The 18198-nt window shown below is 40.9% G+C and overlaps 1 protein-coding gene across 1 annotated transcript in view; it reads right to left on the bottom strand.

Annotated features, from left to right (window-relative positions):
- The window catches only part of LOC146052770 (centromere protein C-like), a 66479-nt gene that overhangs the window by 32367 nt on the left and 15914 nt on the right, over nt 1-18198 (bottom strand). Inside the window, exon 3 of the mRNA XM_083167950.1 lies at nt 10690-10841. Coding sequence (XP_083024076.1) covers nt 10690-10841 — 152 coding nt within the window. The remainder of the gene's footprint in view (nt 1-10689; nt 10842-18198) is intronic.

The following is an 18198-nucleotide window of genomic DNA, read 5'->3' as shown; positions in this document are numbered from 1 at the left end:
AACCCGAAGCGTGGCGAGCGCAGCGAGCCCGCGAGGGGCGGCGGTACGCGTCCTCCGACCTTTTCATGCCCTACTATCCACGTCGGCGTGGAGTGAGAATAGAATAGTGTGGCGAGCGCAGCGAGCCACCGAGCCCGAAGCGTGGCGAGCGCAGCGCGCCCCGCGAGGGGACGCGGATACCTTCACAGGTAAACGCGTCCCTTCGCGGGCTTCCCAGGTGTCCGCGTCGCCCGCGAGGGGACGCGTATAACTGTGAAGGTATCCGCGTCCCCTCGCCACGCTTCGGGCTCGGTGGCTCGCTGCGCTCGCCACACTATTCTATTCTCACTCCACGCCGACGTGGATAGTAGGGCATGAAAAGGTCGGAGGACGCGTACCGCTGGCGCTCGCCACGCTTCGGGTTCACGTTGATGGCGGGGTGGCGTAAACTACTTTTGGGGGGACATTTCAATGTTCAGGGGTGTTTTTGGCCCATTTACTATTGTTCCTATGAGAATTTGGCTAAATTGAGCCATTTCACATTGTTTCCTATGGGAAATCGAATCGGATCGCATCGTTCAATATCGTGTATGTGTACGATGCGATGCGATCCGATTTCATTACGGTGCCGTACGTAGAAAACCTGGGCGCCCAGATAGGAAACAAGTACCAAAATCTGTTATTCTCTATCTTGAAATGCAGGGTATTGATTTGATGGTGGATCCTGGGTAGCATTATTCCTGGATGATGCAGATCGGATGCTGGTGTGGCCTTTGATTTCACCATGCACCTGCTGTGTCTCACATGTTTCATGTAATGGCATGTTTTGTCTGTCTGGTTGCTTGTGTGTAAATATTATTTGCAGTTTCAATTTTTTTTTTTAAATAGCTGTGATGCTTAACAGCAATAAATATTGTTTTCCAACATTAAATGAACAGGTTTGATGTGCAATGTTTTGTGTTAATTATGTAACATCAATACATTATTTGTGTATACATACACATAACTGAGTATGGTGTTGAGGTGGATGAAGTGATGGCTTGATCATGGTTGCCTAGCTGACCCTCTCCATGAGGAAGAAAATGTTCAGTTCCACCATTTACCAGGTAATTTATGATTGGCAGCACCTGTGGTGACCTATTTAATAGCTGAGAAAGGTGTTTCACCGCAGGTGATGTTACTCATACATTACGAGTTAAGTCCAGGAACAGAGCATTGTCTCCCTCATGGAGTGGGTCAGGTAGGCAACCATGGGGTTAATGAGACATTTGTAAGAGAGGAATACATACTGTATGTGTCCTCCCATCCCAAACAACAGTGATGGATGTTGATAGTGAGTGGTAGAGGTGAAGTATGCAAAAATGGATAGTGTGAAACCATCACCTAAGAAGTTACAAATAAGATGTTACAGACTGATGGGCAGATGTTGCTAACCTTTGCTAGAGATATGTTTTTTCAATAATGTGGTTCCTGGCATCTTACATACACAGTGTGAGAAAGAAAGTTAGGAGCAGATTGGCTACTTAAACATCAATGTCCAAGGTAACTATTTGAAAGATTGGGGACACAATTGTGTCCATGAGCAGAAGACATTTCACAAACATTGCAAGTATAAAAGGTGAAAAAAAACACACATTGTTGCAGTTAAACGTGATAGAGGTGTGTAAATAAATAATGTGATGTGTATGTTTGTGTTGCAGTGAAACAGTTGACACATGTCGACTCCAATGAAATGTGTATCCTGTTTTCCTAACATGAAAAGCACACTTGCATTAAGGGTGAAGATGGTTATCACATAACTACAGTAATTCAACATATTCAAACTTGAGTATTTTGAATAAGACATCATAAAAATAAACCTACCTTGAAATGGTGACAAGTGTAGAAAGAGAACCTTCCAATGTCTTTCAGGGCTGTGTATGGCTTGCAGGTAATGAAATGAGCTATTTCACAAAATAGCTTGCAGCATAGGATAATATTGGTGTCAGGTGTATGTAATTTATTGGTATTTCGTGTTAATTAGCAGACCCAGGGCATCCGCACTCAGGCGGAAAGTCTAAGAGTGGTATGGAGCACTCTTTGGCGTCCGACTGTTTTGGGCCAAATATGCACAGTGTGCTCACCGAGCGAGGCGGTTGCCTCTCCATGCAGTTTGAGTACACACCCCCCTGTACGCCCAGGTATACGCCCAGTTTTGACTACTTTTCTTGCCTCTCCCCTAAAACCGCCCAAATTACGCCCACTGAGACCGTGTGCTTGCGGACATGTTTTTTTTGCTCGGGCAGGTCCGTTCGTGAGAGGAGTACTTTCGCTGCACATGCGCACAGCAAATGGTACGCATGCACAGAAGAAAAATATCTCCATTCTGTCTGTACGCGGTCCGCCCGCACCAGGCAGAATAAGGGCCTATGTATGCAAATGCTAGGAGTTTAGGAAATAAAATCCCAGAAATAATTGTAATAATGACAAGGGATTAACGGATATTATGGATATTACAGAGTTACGGTGCAATGAAAGTCATGACTGGGACCAGAATATACTTTATTTAGGTAGGACAGAATGGAAAGAATTGGAGGGGGGGTAGCAATGTATGTAAAAAAAGCATAACATCTACCTTTAATACAAGGTATTGAAGAAAAAACTGAGGCCCTTTGGGCAACCATAGAAACATGGGAGAAGGTGATCCTTCATATAGGGCTTAACTACAGACCCCCAGGTCAGGAAGAGGAACTTGACATGAGCCTATTGTAGGACATCAATAAAATGGCATTAAAAGGAGAGGTAATAATCATGGGAGATTTTTATCTACCTGATGTTAACTGGGTGGTGTCTGTTGCAAGTTCCACCAGAAGTAGGGACATTCTGAATTCCTTGCAAGGAGAATCCCTCCAGCAATTGGTGAGGGAGCCCATTCGTAAGGACAAAATATTAGACTTATACTTACAAATGGAGACAGAATATCATATGTAGATATGTGTGAAAACCCGGGATTCAAAAGCACAGGCTGAGGAGAAAATGGACCAGTCAGTAGTAAAGGGTTTTTTAGGTATATAAATGAAAGGAGAAAACCAAAAAAGCAGAGTAAGAAGACTAAAAAGACAGAGTGGAAGTCTTCTTGAGGGAGACAATGTAATAGCAGATCATATTAATAATTATTTCTGTCCACTGCTGAAAGATAGGGGAAGGGAGCACAGTTAAGTTGCAAGTATATTCAGAAAAATGAAGGAGAAACAAGTACTTTTACAGAGGAGAAAGTCCTAAGAGAACTCTCAAAACTGAAAGTGGATAAATCAATAGGGCCAGATGGGATACATCCAAGGATACTAAAAACATAATTATTCAACCAGTCACTAGCTACTGGAATAAGCCCAGAGGACTGGAAAATAGCGAATGTAGTCCCACTGCACAAAAGTGGAAGCAAGGAAGAGGTATGCAACTACCGACCAGTGAGCCTTACATCAGTATTAGAGAATATGTTGGAAACACTCTTAAAACAGAAAGAGTTGTAGAATATCTCAAAACCAGCAACTCTTACATGATCCTAAACAGCATGGGTTTACTGGGAAGAGATCATGTCAAACCAATTTTATTGATTTTTCTTGAATGGGTGATCAAGGGGGGGGGGGGGCTCTAGATGTAGCTTATCTAGACTTTAGTAAGGCTTTTCACACTGTCCCACATCGCAGACTGTTAATTAAACTTGAAAGTTTGGGATTGGATTCTATGATGATTGAGTGGATAAGATCTTGTTTGCAGAACAGAAAATAGAGATTTGTAGTAAAAGGAGTAGAACAGGGTCGAGGCCCCACAGTGGAAGGCAAAAATGCGGTATTGGATTCCGCTACTGTAGCTACTATTTTGTCTAGTTCCTGATAGAAGAGGACCATCCCGATATAGGGTAAAGCCTCTAGAGCCCAAGTCCACTCCGCCATAGCATTTAACGCTAAAGACAAGGCCAGTCTGGCCACTGCAACTGCGTGTGTATAAATCACCTTCAGAAAATTCACTAATTTTCTGACCACATCATCCATGTCTAAAGTCTCCATGACCGCTTTTACCAAGGCCTCCATGTCTATACTAGGGGCCGCCTCTGGAAGAGCCGAGGGGATTTCAACCTCAGCGGATATAGATTCTGTCTCCTCCTGGGCCTTATTCAGGTTCAGTCGCTCGCATGCACATTTGAACGCAGCCTTGCGAGAGTAATGCATACGCACACACCGGGCATAGTTACGCCTATTGATGATGCACAACATAACAAAAGGGGAGTGGACTGACAGTGCACGCACAGAAAACAGTTCGCACACACATCTGTGTTTTTACAAACACAGGCAATAGTGTGTGCGAGCGAGCATGCTCTGGACCGGATTCTCTATTCACCAAGTAACAACACTCTCGCAGCACACATTACCATGAATTAATGGCATGATGGTCCTTAATTAATTTAGTTGATTTAAATCAATAATCAATTTGCCTTACAATTACAACTGACACATTTAGTTTAATGGAATGGTTGCTGATTGTGCTTCTCATCTACCCACACTAGGTTAATTTTTACTGTTATTTACACCTGTCCTACCAATATTTATGGCATGTCAAACACCCTTGTTAAATTCCTCTAACACCTTTATAGTGTTTTCTTTTGAGTGAGTTGTGTTCAATTTTAAACATATGTGTCCTGTTACATATTTGCAGCGAAACAAACAAAATTGAGTTATAATAAAAACATACAATAGTTCAAACTTTGAACTATTGTATGTTTTTATTATAACTCAATTTTGTTTGTTTCGCTGCAAATATGTAACAGGACACATATGTTTAAAATTGAACACAACTCACTCAAAAAAAGCATTTGACATCTGAAACACATCATAAGTGCTAAATATTGTTTCTTAACATAACCCCTTTTAATACTAATATATTTAAAAAAAACAGACACAGATTAAAACTATAACATATTTAGGTACTTATGTAATATCTGGGCTCCCGTTTTTCTTATGAGACCGCCTCCCCTCGCGGGGCTCGCTGCGCTCGCCACGCTTCGGGCACGGTGGCTCGCTGCGCTCGCCACACTATATAAAATCAACTCCATGCGTAATTGGATAGTAGGGGCATGAAAAAATGGGGTGCATTTAAATTGGGAGCCAAGATAATACATAAGTACCCATATTTATTAAGTACAAGGAACAATTATAAAACTTATTTATGAATCTAAAAAAAAAAAAAAAACATTATTGCTCGAGGAGCCCCATCAATGCAGACACACAGCAACCTGCATCACTCATGAGTGCTACCACATCCCACAGCATTTGCATCAATGCCTGCCTTCTTTGTGTTCCAACTGTTGTGGATAGAGACAACCAATAATAAAGATTCCCTGCCAAACCGGTCATGCTGGAGGATGTTGCAGGTAGCAAAATGTTCTCCTTGGCGAGTCCAGACTCATGGTCAGTGTGAACCTGCTTTCATCTGTGAAGAGCACAGGGCGCCAGTGGCGAATTTGACAATCTTGGTGTTTTTTGGCAAATGCCAAACGTGCTGCACGGTGTTGGGATGTAAGCACAACCCCCACCATGTCGGGCCCTCATTCCACCCTCATGGAGTCTGTTTCTGACCGTTTGAGTAGACACATGCAAATTTGTGGCCTGCTAGAGGTCATTTTGCAGGGCTCTGGCAGTGCTCCTCCTGTTCCTCCTTGCACAAAGGCGGAGGTAGCGGTCCTGCTGCTGGGTTGTTGCCCTCCTACGGCCTCCTCCACGTCTCCTGATGTACTGGCCTGTCTCCTGGTAGCGCCTCCATGCTCTGGACACTACACAGCAAACCTTCTTGCCATAGCTCGCAATGATGTGCCATCCTGGATGAGCTGCACTACACGAGCCACTTTAGACTCCGTCTCATGCTACCACTAGAGTGAAAGCACCACCAGCTTTCAAAAGTGACCAAAACATCAGCCAGAAAGCATAGGAGCTGAGAAGTGGTCTGTGGTCACCACCAACAGCTTTATTGGGTGTATCTTGCTAATTGCCTATAATTTCCACCTCTCTATTCCATTTGCACAACAGCATGCGAAATTGATTGTCAATCAGTGTAGCTTCCTAAGTGGACAGTTTGATTTCAAAGAAGTGTGATTGACTTGGAGTTACATTGTGTTGGTTAAGTGTTCCCTTTATTTTTTTGAGCAGTGTATGTATGTATATATATATATATATATATATATCTATTGTGCTCATAAGTTTACATACCCTAGCAGCTTCCGTGTTGATGGCACGTCCCATGCGCAGCTTCCGGGCTGATGGAGGAAAATTTGCACTCATCAGCCCGGAAGCTGCGCATGGGACGTAATTGGACATGACAATGATCCAAAACACAAGGCCAAGTCGACCTGACATTGGCTACAGCAGAATAAAGTGAAGGTTCTGCAGTGGCCATCTCAGTCTCCTGACCTCAATATCATTGAGTCACTCTGGGGAGATCTCAAATGTGCAGTTCACGAAAGACAGCCCACGAATTTACAGGAACTGGAGGCTTTTTGCCAAGAAGAATGGGCAGCTTTACCATCTGAGAAAATAAAGAGCCTCATCCACAACTACCACAAAAGACTTCAAGCTGTCATTGATATTAAAGGGGCAATACCTAGTATTAAGAACTGGGGCATGTAAACTTTTGATCAGGGTCATTTGGGTAATTTCTGTTGTCATTATGATTTAAAAAAGAGTAAACACAGTTGTTTGACAATAAATGGCTTCACCCAACCACTAACCATGAGTAAAAGAAAAGTTTGCGAGTTATCATTCATATTCTCTGACAAATGACCAGAAAATCACAAATTCTTCTGCTCCAGCAAGACACTTAAAGTTTTGCTTTTTAGATGAAAATAACGAAAAATACGAAGAAGCTCCGATCTAGTTAAAATTATGTCAGGACGTCTTAAGGACGTTCATTAATATACTTTAGCATAGTAAAAGAGTACTAGCTTGTCATATGAGCTTGTCCTAGTGCAAAGTTACTGACTTTGGCGGAAGAAAAAAATCCGTGGGTCATTCCATGTAACTATGGAAATTTGTTTGGATTTTTTTTTTTTCACAGCAACACTTATTTTTGAAAATTATTATAGTACAACAATGTGAGTTTTCACTCCAAATTTTTTTTAAGCTAGTAGCATTATTGTTGCTATGGCAACCATCTTGCTTTAGGCTTGCTTCAGATGCTTCAGACTTCACCAGAATTCAAACTAAATTTTCTAATGTTAATAACACTCAAAGTAACATATAGGTCACTTCATTTGTAGATCACAATCTGGAAATCATTTTTCGTAAACAATACTATCCATATTCAAAATACTTTAAGAGTTCTGGCATTCCTAACATGAGCATAACCTCAAATGTGTAACGTGAGTTACCTAAAAGTTTATATTTTCATTTTATCTTGCCAGATTGTTGGAAAAAAATTAATGATTTCATATTTTCCTAACATTAGACCATACATAGTCCAAAACCACTTAACATTTATTCAATGAAGTAGCATTACCAAATAAATGAAGAAAACCTATATGTAACATGAGTTACCATTATGGTAACTCACGTTACAGTGTGTTGATGTCAACAGATTTAATGGTGTGTATGATGTTTTATATTCTCTGGACTCTGTAATTGATGATAATGTTGTAATGTGGGTTTCCATCTGTCTATCTTTGTTTTGTAGCATCTTAACTTCTAAATTATAATATTAAATGAGCCTTTTCTCAGTAGCAGCTTGGCATTGTGGATAATTGCATTCATCTGTAATAGTATCAGATTACCTTGTCCATACCAAAGAAACAGTAGTTCCATACATGTACACCTTGTTGCAAGCAGTGCCTTCAACAGTTACAAATGTACATATCTTGTCCGAGCTCTCAGTTTAAAAACAGTTATACAGTATAGCGGAAGCTATGAAACATTTGGAAAAAGACAAGTGTGGGCAAATGTGAAAAATAGGAAACACAATGTGCTTCAGACTTTACTAAAGCTGTCGATGAATCCTCAAAGGTCAAAGTTATATTAAAAAACCAAGATGAGAATGCTGACATCAACAACCAACTTGATTTTGAATCCATTACTACAAAAGCCAAACCATTAGAGGGAATAAAGCAACTACCTAAAAGTGGAAGACAATTAAATTAGTGGCTTTCTAACAACTGAAAAAGCTGAAAGTTCACTTCAGCCCTATGCCCCTGTCTTCATAGAAACTGATGAATTTGCACCAAGGACCTTATGCAGGTCCGTTCGTACAGACACCTTCGTTCGCAAGGGGTCCGATGTTTTGTGTCTGCACATGCGCAGGGTCATTTCTGCACATGTGCAGATGCAGGGTGAGTGCGCACATGGTGAACAAACTGTTTGCTAGGTGCACGCACCCATCCTTGCGGACAGGAGGTGAGGGGGCAGACCATTAGCATATGGAAATGACCAGCATTTCATAGGCATTCCCATGAGAATGCTGAGCATTCTCATGATAATTTGCCGATGACACAGGAGCGTTGATGTCAGCTGCCCACCCAATTCCCTTAGAGTGCACACGCACATCTAAGGTTGTTCTGAGCAACCTTAGATGTGCGTGTGCCTTCCACATCATTCCACATCATTCGATGGTTGGTAGGTGTTCCCCCACAGGCTGTGAATGGATGTTTATGTAAAACATCCATTCACATACAGTGTGAACGTAAGCGCCATGCCAATGGCGTACCAACAGTCACATGGCGGGATTTGATTGACTCGCAAGGATGCGAATTTGTATCGGATTGAATAAACCACAACAACCCCCCAAAGCTTGTTGACTGGGTGGAAGTACTATATGATGGGAATTTATTTCCAGGAATTGTTACAAATATAGGAAAATGGGAATATCCTGTTAACGTCATGACAAGAGATGGGAAATACTGGAAATGGGCATCAGTCAAAGATGAAATTTGTTACAAAAAAATAAATAAATGTGCTGAGAAAAATTTCAGCACCAACAATTGTTACAGCTGTGAAAAATTAGTTCTAACTTGTAAAATATTTATACACACTGGGCAGCTTTGAGCTGAAAGCCGCTCAAACCTGCTGTTTTGAGTGACCTTCAGCTCAAAGTCACCAAGTGTGCCTTATGACATCCTGACATAATTGTAACTAGATCAGAGCTTCTTTGTATGTTTCGTTATTTTCATCTAAAAAAAGCGAAACATTAGATATCTTGCCGGAACAGAATATATATTTTGAATATCTCAATTTCACCTTTTTCACTCCGCCCTAATATATATAACTTGTATCACTATGTGCAAACAGGAAACCATTTTAATGAAAAAATAACTATAAACATAGCCAAGCCAAATGCATAAAGAGCCACAACCTATTGTGACTTTAAGAATTTGTAGCTTTTGCTTAGTCTTGACTATAAAAGCACATTGTCACTCATGGAAAATCTGATTGAGGACTACAGGATCTCCAAATATTGGTACCAGATGATATTTGGTTCTTGTTCTAAGCCTGACCGGTGTAGTTATAGCAGACGTGCATAGGAAATAAGCTGGTAAGTTGAACGATCGGTATATGAAGCAGGATGTCCACTCCAATCTAGATCTGCTGGACAACCTTAGCTCTACCAGTCTAGGACCGGAACAATCATAGGCTACTAGCAACACCACTGATTCAGCGCACAGCCCTGGTGTGGTCGAAGGGAAAGTGGCACTGCAGTAGCTATGCTCTCAATAAAGGTTTCAGACTTCAGGAAATCATCAGATATCAACCTTCACATACAGTACAGTCCCCAGCTCTCATTAATGCTCCTCCTTCACCTGCTTCCATGAGTCATCAGTAATATAAGCAAGCCCTTACCATGAGTGCTTCTGCCCCCTGCCTCTCCAAGTGTGCCTCTGACCCCCTTCTTCATGAGTGCCTCTGCCTCCAATATCCCCATGTGCATGTATCATATGCCCTTCTCAAGTGTACCCCTCACCACCTCCTCATGAGCACCTCTTTCCCCTGGCTCACCAAGTTTGCCCATCCTCGTAAGTGCCTCTGCCTCCCTATATGCACAATTCATCTGCCCTCCCTATATGCACCTCTACCCCCTGCCTCATCAAGCATGCCTCTGTCCCCCTAACCCATAAGTGTCTCTGCCTCCTCATGTGCACATATATTCCCTCTCCATATGTAACTCTGCCCCCAATCCCATGAAGTACCCCTGACCTCTGCTCCTCTCCCCATTAATGCCTCTGCCTCCTACCTTCCATAGTCGTGTGCCTATGATCTCCACTCCTCATTTGTACAGATGGAGCCCATTTAATTTATCCCCAGCACTCACCAGAATGTCCCCACTGGCGAGTGCTGGCTGAGAGGGACTCCATCCGACTGGGACATGTGAGCATCTCACACGCACATGCGTCCCAGTCACTTGGCCGCTGGGCGACGGAAACCCTGCCCGTCTCCGCTTCAGGGAGAGGGGCAGGGTTAATGGGGGGGTGTGGAGAGATGGTGTGGGCTGGGGTTGTCGACCGGGAAAGGGGGACAGCAGCGGGGAGCTCCGTCAGAACTGGGCACATGTGTGACAGGTTGACAATTGAATATTGTAGTTTTGGGTATCAAACAAGGAAACTGCAGCCTCACAGTAATCACTGCCGCAAATTGAAATCCCTATAATTATAATCTCCATAGGTAAAATCTATACCTAAATTGGAATTTTATATGTACTTACAATTATGTCAGACATGGAGGCTGTATTTACTTTTTTCTTCAGTGGAGCAAGTTTCAGTATCCCAGTGGTAAACAAATTATGGTGATAGGTGGTCCAAATTTTAAAGTTTTCATCACCAACAAATTTACTTCTTTTACTAAGATGGATACAGTCTGTAATGAACAACCAAATAATACCATTAGTCATGTGACAAAGAGATTATGACAATTTTACCATAAAGCAGCACTTTATTGTAGATATGGAATGGATGACAGATAGACATACATTCAATAGTTAGACACCATATGGTCGATATGCATTAGGTTTACTGGTACAAAAGGTTGACTTGTAAATGGTAAGCAGTAGAAAAGGTTGACAAATATATGTGTTTTTTTTTAGGTTCTTTAAAGTATTTTCGACTCTGCTTTATTTACTACCCACATGACTGGGGATTGGGAATTGTAAGCTACCAGAATTGAGGAGCATCAAGTGAGCCTGCGAGGGTACACTTTTTTACAATAATTTGGGTGACATATAGTTAAACATACAAAATACTAGCGAAAACAACACCTTTAACCCCTTCCCGACATTTGACGTACATTTACGTCATGGTCGGGAAGTACTTCCCGACACATGGCATAAATGTACGTCATGGATTTAAACTGTCACCGCGTCTATAGACATCAGAACTGAACTGGTCCCTAAAAAAATCAGTGTTTGAAATTTTCTTGAAAATTTGAGAATTTGCTATTCATATTTGAAGCCTCCTAGTGTCCAAAAAAATGAAAAGGAGGTTGAAATAATGATTGCAACATAAAGTAGACATATGGTCTTTGTTAGTTATTAACTATTTTGAGTGGTATGTTTATTTGTCTCACAAGCAGAAAATGTGACATTTTGCAAATTGCAAAATTTTCCATTTTTTCACGACATTTTGGTATTTTTCACAAAAAAACACAGACTGTATCGACCCAAATTTACCACTAATTTGAAGTACAATGTGTCACGAGAAAACAATCTCAAAATCACTGGGATAAGTAAAAGCAAAAAAAAGTTATCCCCACTTAAGTGAAACATGTCAGATTTGAAAAAAATGGCTCTGTCAGGAACGCAAAAACTGGCTGTGTCAGGAAGGGGTTAATTTTGTTTCAAATATTTTCAAGTTTTAACCCTGTCTACCCTACCTGCTGTCAACCTTATGGTGTTGACCTATTTATTGTAAATCGTTTAATCCACACCCATGAGAAACATGTACAGAATAGGATAGTTGGAGCATATATTGGAGGTAACATGCAAAAAACAATACGTATACCACCACTTATGCTCATCACTACAAGTACTAACCTTTTTCACTCTTTTCTTTCTATTGTATATCTATGATATAAAATACATAGTTTCAAGTAAATATATTTAGCTCTTACAATAATGGGGGTGCTCTAAATTCAAAATGTTGAAGGTTTCAAGTAGATCCATACATACCAATTTCAACTGCTTGGTTTTTAAACTAAGTTAAAAAACATTTGGTATCAAAAACTAAATCTTTTTTGACAATTTTATTGGGGGACACTTCTACCATAACTTATTGTAGAGGTTGCAGAAGTTGAGCACCTAAAGGGTTAGCTACTCCCATCTCCAACCACGGCTCACCAGTTCATACCTTGCACAGCCCAAACCAATCGGGAATGCAAGAAGCACAAGCAAAACACACAATTCAACAACACAGAACAATTAGCATAAGGGTGTAACCCCCAGATAGGCTCAATATTGAGTATAGGTCTACTCAAATACAACTTAATGCAAAACTGTGCACTCAATGTTTTTTAGGCATGAAAAGGTAAAAACTGGAATCAGTCAACAGTGAAAAATAGAACACTGAAGCAAGTAAATGCCCAATATAGCATTTTAGTGGAGAACACTATAGCACCACTCTTGAGCCAACCATAATGGTTGGATCTGGCCAATTATATAAGATCTAATAACCTTCCGTATGACCAGTAGTACATGGTAACCTAAAGATTTAGTCCCTGTCATTTGTCATACTCAATTCAGCCACAACTGTTTGGACACTAAAGGTGTATCTTGGTCAAAGACATAATACTTAAACTCATGACAGCAAATCACATTCTTCCTGCCAACAGTTCTCACTCTACCTAAGATTTATATGGCAGGAAGTGTATGGGATGCAAATGCTGCCAGATGGGCTTTCATTTAAATAAAAATGAAATAAAATCATATAAACCCACCCAACATAAGGAGGAGGAAAAAGACCTCTTGCTACAGGTGGGAAAAGCAGCCAGCTTAGGGGAAATTATTATTATGGGTGACTTTAACTACCCAGAAATAAATTGGAAGGATAGTTCAACTAGTACCGCTAAGGGAAATGTTTTATTGGATGCCCTAAATCAGTGGTTCTCAACCTCGGTCCTCAAGGACCCCCAATAGTGCACATTTTCCAGGTCTCCTGGCAGTTGCACAGGTGCACTCATTATTCACTGACACATTTTAAAAGATCACAGATGGAGCTAATTCGTTTACCTGTGATTCTGTGTGGAGACCTGGAAAACGTGCACTGTGCACGAACCACAGTCCTAAATGACCACTATTTGTATAAATTTATTGAAAGTCCAACCACAAATAAAATCCTGGATCTCTTGATAAGCAACAACGGGGACATTGTTACTAACATAACCATAAGGGAGACATTGGGGAACAGTGATCACAAGGGAAGAATCTTCAGAAGATCTCCCACCGATTAAATGCTCGGCTTTTGATTGCTCCCAGTCTGTATGTTTGAGTTAGGAAATAGTCAAAAATAGATTACAGAACCTAAATAGTTCCTGGCCCGGACGAAATACACCCTAGAAATGAGAATTGAGTTCTGTCATAGCACTACCATTATATCTGATATTCGGGGAATCAATAAACTCAGGGACGGTACCAAGTGACTGGCGCATAGCTAACGTAGTACCAATATGGAAGAAAGGTAGCAAAACTAACCCTGAAAATTATAGACCAGTCAGCCTTACATCCATTGTGGGGAAAATATTAGAAGGAATCATAAGAGATAGTATCTCACATTTCTTAGAACAGGAGAAAGAGATAAGTAAGGCTCAGCATGGGTTCGTCAAAAATAGATCATGTCAAACTAATTTAATTAGCTTCTATGAAGAAGTCAGTAGGGGCTGGACTTAGGGAAATCTATTGATGTAATACTGATTGATTTCCTTAAAGCTTTTGACATGGTGCCTCATAAAAGGTTATGAATGAAACTAGGTAATTTATGGTTAGGGGATAAAATTTGTAATTGGATTAAAAACTGGTTGCACAATCGGGACAGAGAGTGGTGGTAAATGGCATACATTCCAGCTGGGGTAAGGTCCAAAGTGGAGTCCCGCAAGGATCAATATTGGGACCCACCTTGTTTAATATATTTATTAATGATACTGAAAGTGACATAGTGAGTAAAATTGCAATATTTGCAGACAACACGAAATTAAGTAAGGAATTTAATTTAGTAGAGGATGTGGAAACACTACAAAGTGACTTAAATAAACTGGAATGGTGGGCGGAAAGGTGGAAAAGTTTACCGTTGAAAAATGTAAAGTAATTCATTATGGGAACAAAAATAAACAAGCTACTTATAAGCTAAATGGAGTTATTATATGGAATTCTGCTGTAGAAAAGGACTTGGGGGTCCTCGTAGATGAAAAATTGGGTAATAGTGCAGTAGAAAAAGCAAACCGGACACTGGCATGCATTAAAAGGGCAAAATATATACAGTTGTAGCAGTGCTTATCTACAATGAAGTGGTACTACACCGCAGGTATAATAAAGATTTTGGTACTTGTGGAGTATCACGGCTCCCATCGCATGCCAAATGTAGTGGCATGAGATGGCATGCGATGGGATGCGATTTTTACCGTTTTTAAGCTATTTTCAGCAAAAACCGCATGCAATCGCATAGCATGCAATCAAATCGCATGCGATGCGATCGCATGCGTTTTTGCACTGAAATGCATCCAAATGCATAGAAATGTGCAGCAAACATGTTAAATGCCCCCAAATGTCATTTTTTAGAGTGTCCCACCCCCACTATCAACGCGAACCCGAAGCGTGGCGAGCGCAGCGAGCCGTCAAGGGGCGGCGGTACGCGAGGGGCAGCGGTACGCGTCCTACGACCTTTTCATACCCCCACTATCCACGTCGGCGTCGAGTTGAGAATAGAATAGTGTGGCGAGCACAGCGAGCCACCGAGCCCGAAGCGTGGCGAGCGCAGGGAGCCCCGTGAGGGGCCGCGGACACCTGTGAAGCCTGCGAGGGGACGCGTATACCTGTGAAGGTATCCGCGTGCGCTCGCCACGCTTCGGGCTCGCCACTATTCTACTCTCAACTCCACGCCGACGTGGATAGTGGGGGTATGAAAAGGTCGTAGGACGCGTACCGCTGCGCTCGCCACGCTTCGGGTTGGCGTTGATAGTGGGGGTGGTAGACTCTAAAAAATGACATTTGGGGGCATTTAACATGTTTGCTGCACATTTCAATGCATTTGGATGCATTTCAGTGCAAAAACGCATGCGATCGCATCGCATGCAATATGATCGCATGCAATGCGATTTTTTAGCATGCGATGCCCATCAGGGGAGCCGTGATACTCCACAAGTACCAAGATTTTATATTGACATTAAAAATACACATACATTACCATAAATCATAATATTAATCAAAATAAATGAATAAAATTGATTGACAAACTCACTCACAGGATTGGATATGTTACTCAATGAGTAAATAATTCAGGTAAGTGCACATTACCAAGAAGGGGGACTGGATGGGGGATCACTATTCTTTAGGTGTTGAATTGTGGAGCAACACAGATCCTCTCTATGATTACGGTGTTGCAAATATGTTGTTGGAGGAATCTGTGGAGACTGAAGTTGTTGCGGGACCCCAACTTAGCCCGGAATGGGCCTCACTCAGAGCAGCACAGGTCCTCTCTATTGGCATGGTAGTAGTAGTTGATTCCGCTGGAGGAGTCTGTGCAGAAATGGTGTCAATTTGCACTCTGTGGGTCTCACCAATGGCAAGGTGTACTGCACCTGCACTGTACTGTGGGTCTCACCAATGGCAAGGTGTACACACCGTTGGTGTGAAGGTGAGGGTCAATATATGGTACCAAGTTCTCTTATGCTGGTTTGGAGGTAGAATGGCTCACCTAGGGGTTCTCACCAAGAGGTATCCAAGTGGCGAAAGAAGGAGAAGATGGCAATATGTCCAATGTAAATTCCAAAATCAGAATGGCGATCCAATTGGAGGGGTAAATCACGGTTGCAAAAAGTCCAAGTCCTAATCCTGGAGTGAGACACTGACGCGTTTCACTACTGATGGTAGCTTTATCGAAGGTGACAGGGGATGTGTAGGTTGGTGATATGTATACCCCTGTTAATAGGCACTTCATTGTGGGATGGACAATCAATCAAACTCTAATTAACAAATTCAATATGAAAAAGCAAAATAAATCACATTTAGGAGACAAACATATAGTTAAGGAATATATTGAGTTAATAGTTTATTAATAATTGTTGCTTAAAGTATGAAAGAAATAAATGATAAACATAAGTGTTAAATTACTTCCGTGTCACGATAGATGATTGGCCCAATTATGTATTTTAAAAATGTTTAAAATATCTTGTTTGATAGGAGTGATGTTTTAGCTGCCATAAAATGAGATATGCTAATAAACAAATAAAACAGATCGCTAAGAGAAACAAATAGAAGAATATATAAGGTCGGATTTAGCTAATAACCCGGTGGAACGCATATGCGCTCCACCATTACTTCCGCCGGAAGTGTTATCCTTGCGTCCCGGCTGAACCATACAGAGCACTCTCCGCCGGAAGCTGTTTGGGCGGAAATTACATAGCGGGAGTGTGCCGATTTGCGGCAGTTAGTAATGTCCCTGATGGATATTCTCATTATTTAGGTTCCCATCCAGACTATTTATTATGTCAGAGATCGGGGAATTATTTTTCTGGGGAACAAAATCCCACACTCAGTACTGATTAACTTCAAAGGGTAATGATTAGACACAGTGTATTAATGTTTTGGCAGCGCCCTCTATCGGTTTAAAACATATCTGTTTCTAAATGATAAATTAGCATAAGAATAGAAATAGCAATAGCAAAAGCTATATATATCACAGAATATACACAACAATAAACAGTAAAGGCTTTATACCGCAAATAATATGACAATGGAATAAATGTCCATATTATCTAATACTCTGTGTTTTTATTTGCGTTTTTTATTATTATTTTTATTATTACCATTATTTGTTCTTCATATCATTCTTATCTATCCTTTATCATATATATTAAATTCTGTGTTTTGGAAAAGGAAAATACTTTTTTATTTTATATATATATATATATATATATATATATATATATATATATATATAGGTGTAGGCCTGGCACTCCTCCAGCAGTACAGGAAACCCAGGTGCCTTCAGGAACAGAAGTACAGGATAGTGAAGAGACAACAGCGGCACTCTGGGGATTTTTTGAAAAAATATATTTTCAGCAAAAAAGCTTCCAACGTTTCGGGGTATATGACACCCATTTGTCAAGGTTATACGTGCAATATAATAGGTACATACATGGGCTTACCTTTATCATAACAAGTGAGAAGAGTGAGCAAATCACGTTACTGCAGCGTGCTGGCATCAAACAGGAAACGGACAGTGAAAGGAAGTGGCCGGGCAGTGGATATCCTGCTGCTGGAACGCAGAGTGGACAGCAAGCCTCAGGTCTCCTAGGAGACTGATGGTGATTGCAGCAAATGTGTCCGGTGTAACGAGATGCCAGCATCACCTGACGTGACTGGCTCACCCTAGGGTGAATATTAGCATAAAGAGTGTATATTAGATGATAAAAACAGTGTAGAATCAACATGAAGATGCATTTAAAATAACACAATATAAAAGTGACAAGATCAACTATATAAAATAACGTGCTGTGACCAAATAGTGTTTAAATTATCTTAATAATACATGTAACATAGACATTCTATCCTTTTCCCATTCGATTTCATTTCTTTGTCTCTCCTTAGAGATATTCAGTTACCCCATATACCGACACCATTTGGTATTGACACATGCTAATACCATAATTGTAAGCATGTATTACTATTTACATCGCAGTGTGCTTTTTCTTCCTCTTATACTTATCTTACTATCCCGTTCCCCTTCTATTACATTAAGTTGTCCCTCCTTAGAAATATTTTGTTTCCCCTTAGAGAAGTCGACTTATGGAGTGTTGACACTCACTTACATTGTGCTCCAACTAATCCCGACATGGGACATCGTAGTGTGCTTTTTCTTCCTCTTAATCTGATCTTACTATCCTTTTCCCGTTCCATTACATTAGTTTGTTCCAGCTTATGTATTTTTAGTTACCCGTGTGATACAGAGTCAGAACCGCATGTCGACTCTCGTCATCGACACATTATAATCAATAACGGCTTAAGATAAAC

Source organism: Crinia signifera, unplaced genomic scaffold, assembly GCF_055691185.1.
Source record: "Crinia signifera unplaced genomic scaffold, ASM5569118v1 HAP2_SCAFFOLD_123, whole genome shotgun sequence".
Lineage (NCBI taxonomy): Eukaryota > Metazoa > Chordata > Amphibia > Anura > Myobatrachidae > Crinia > Crinia signifera.
Note: the sequence above shows the minus strand (reverse complement) of the source record. Positions and strands in the feature narration are given on the sequence as shown.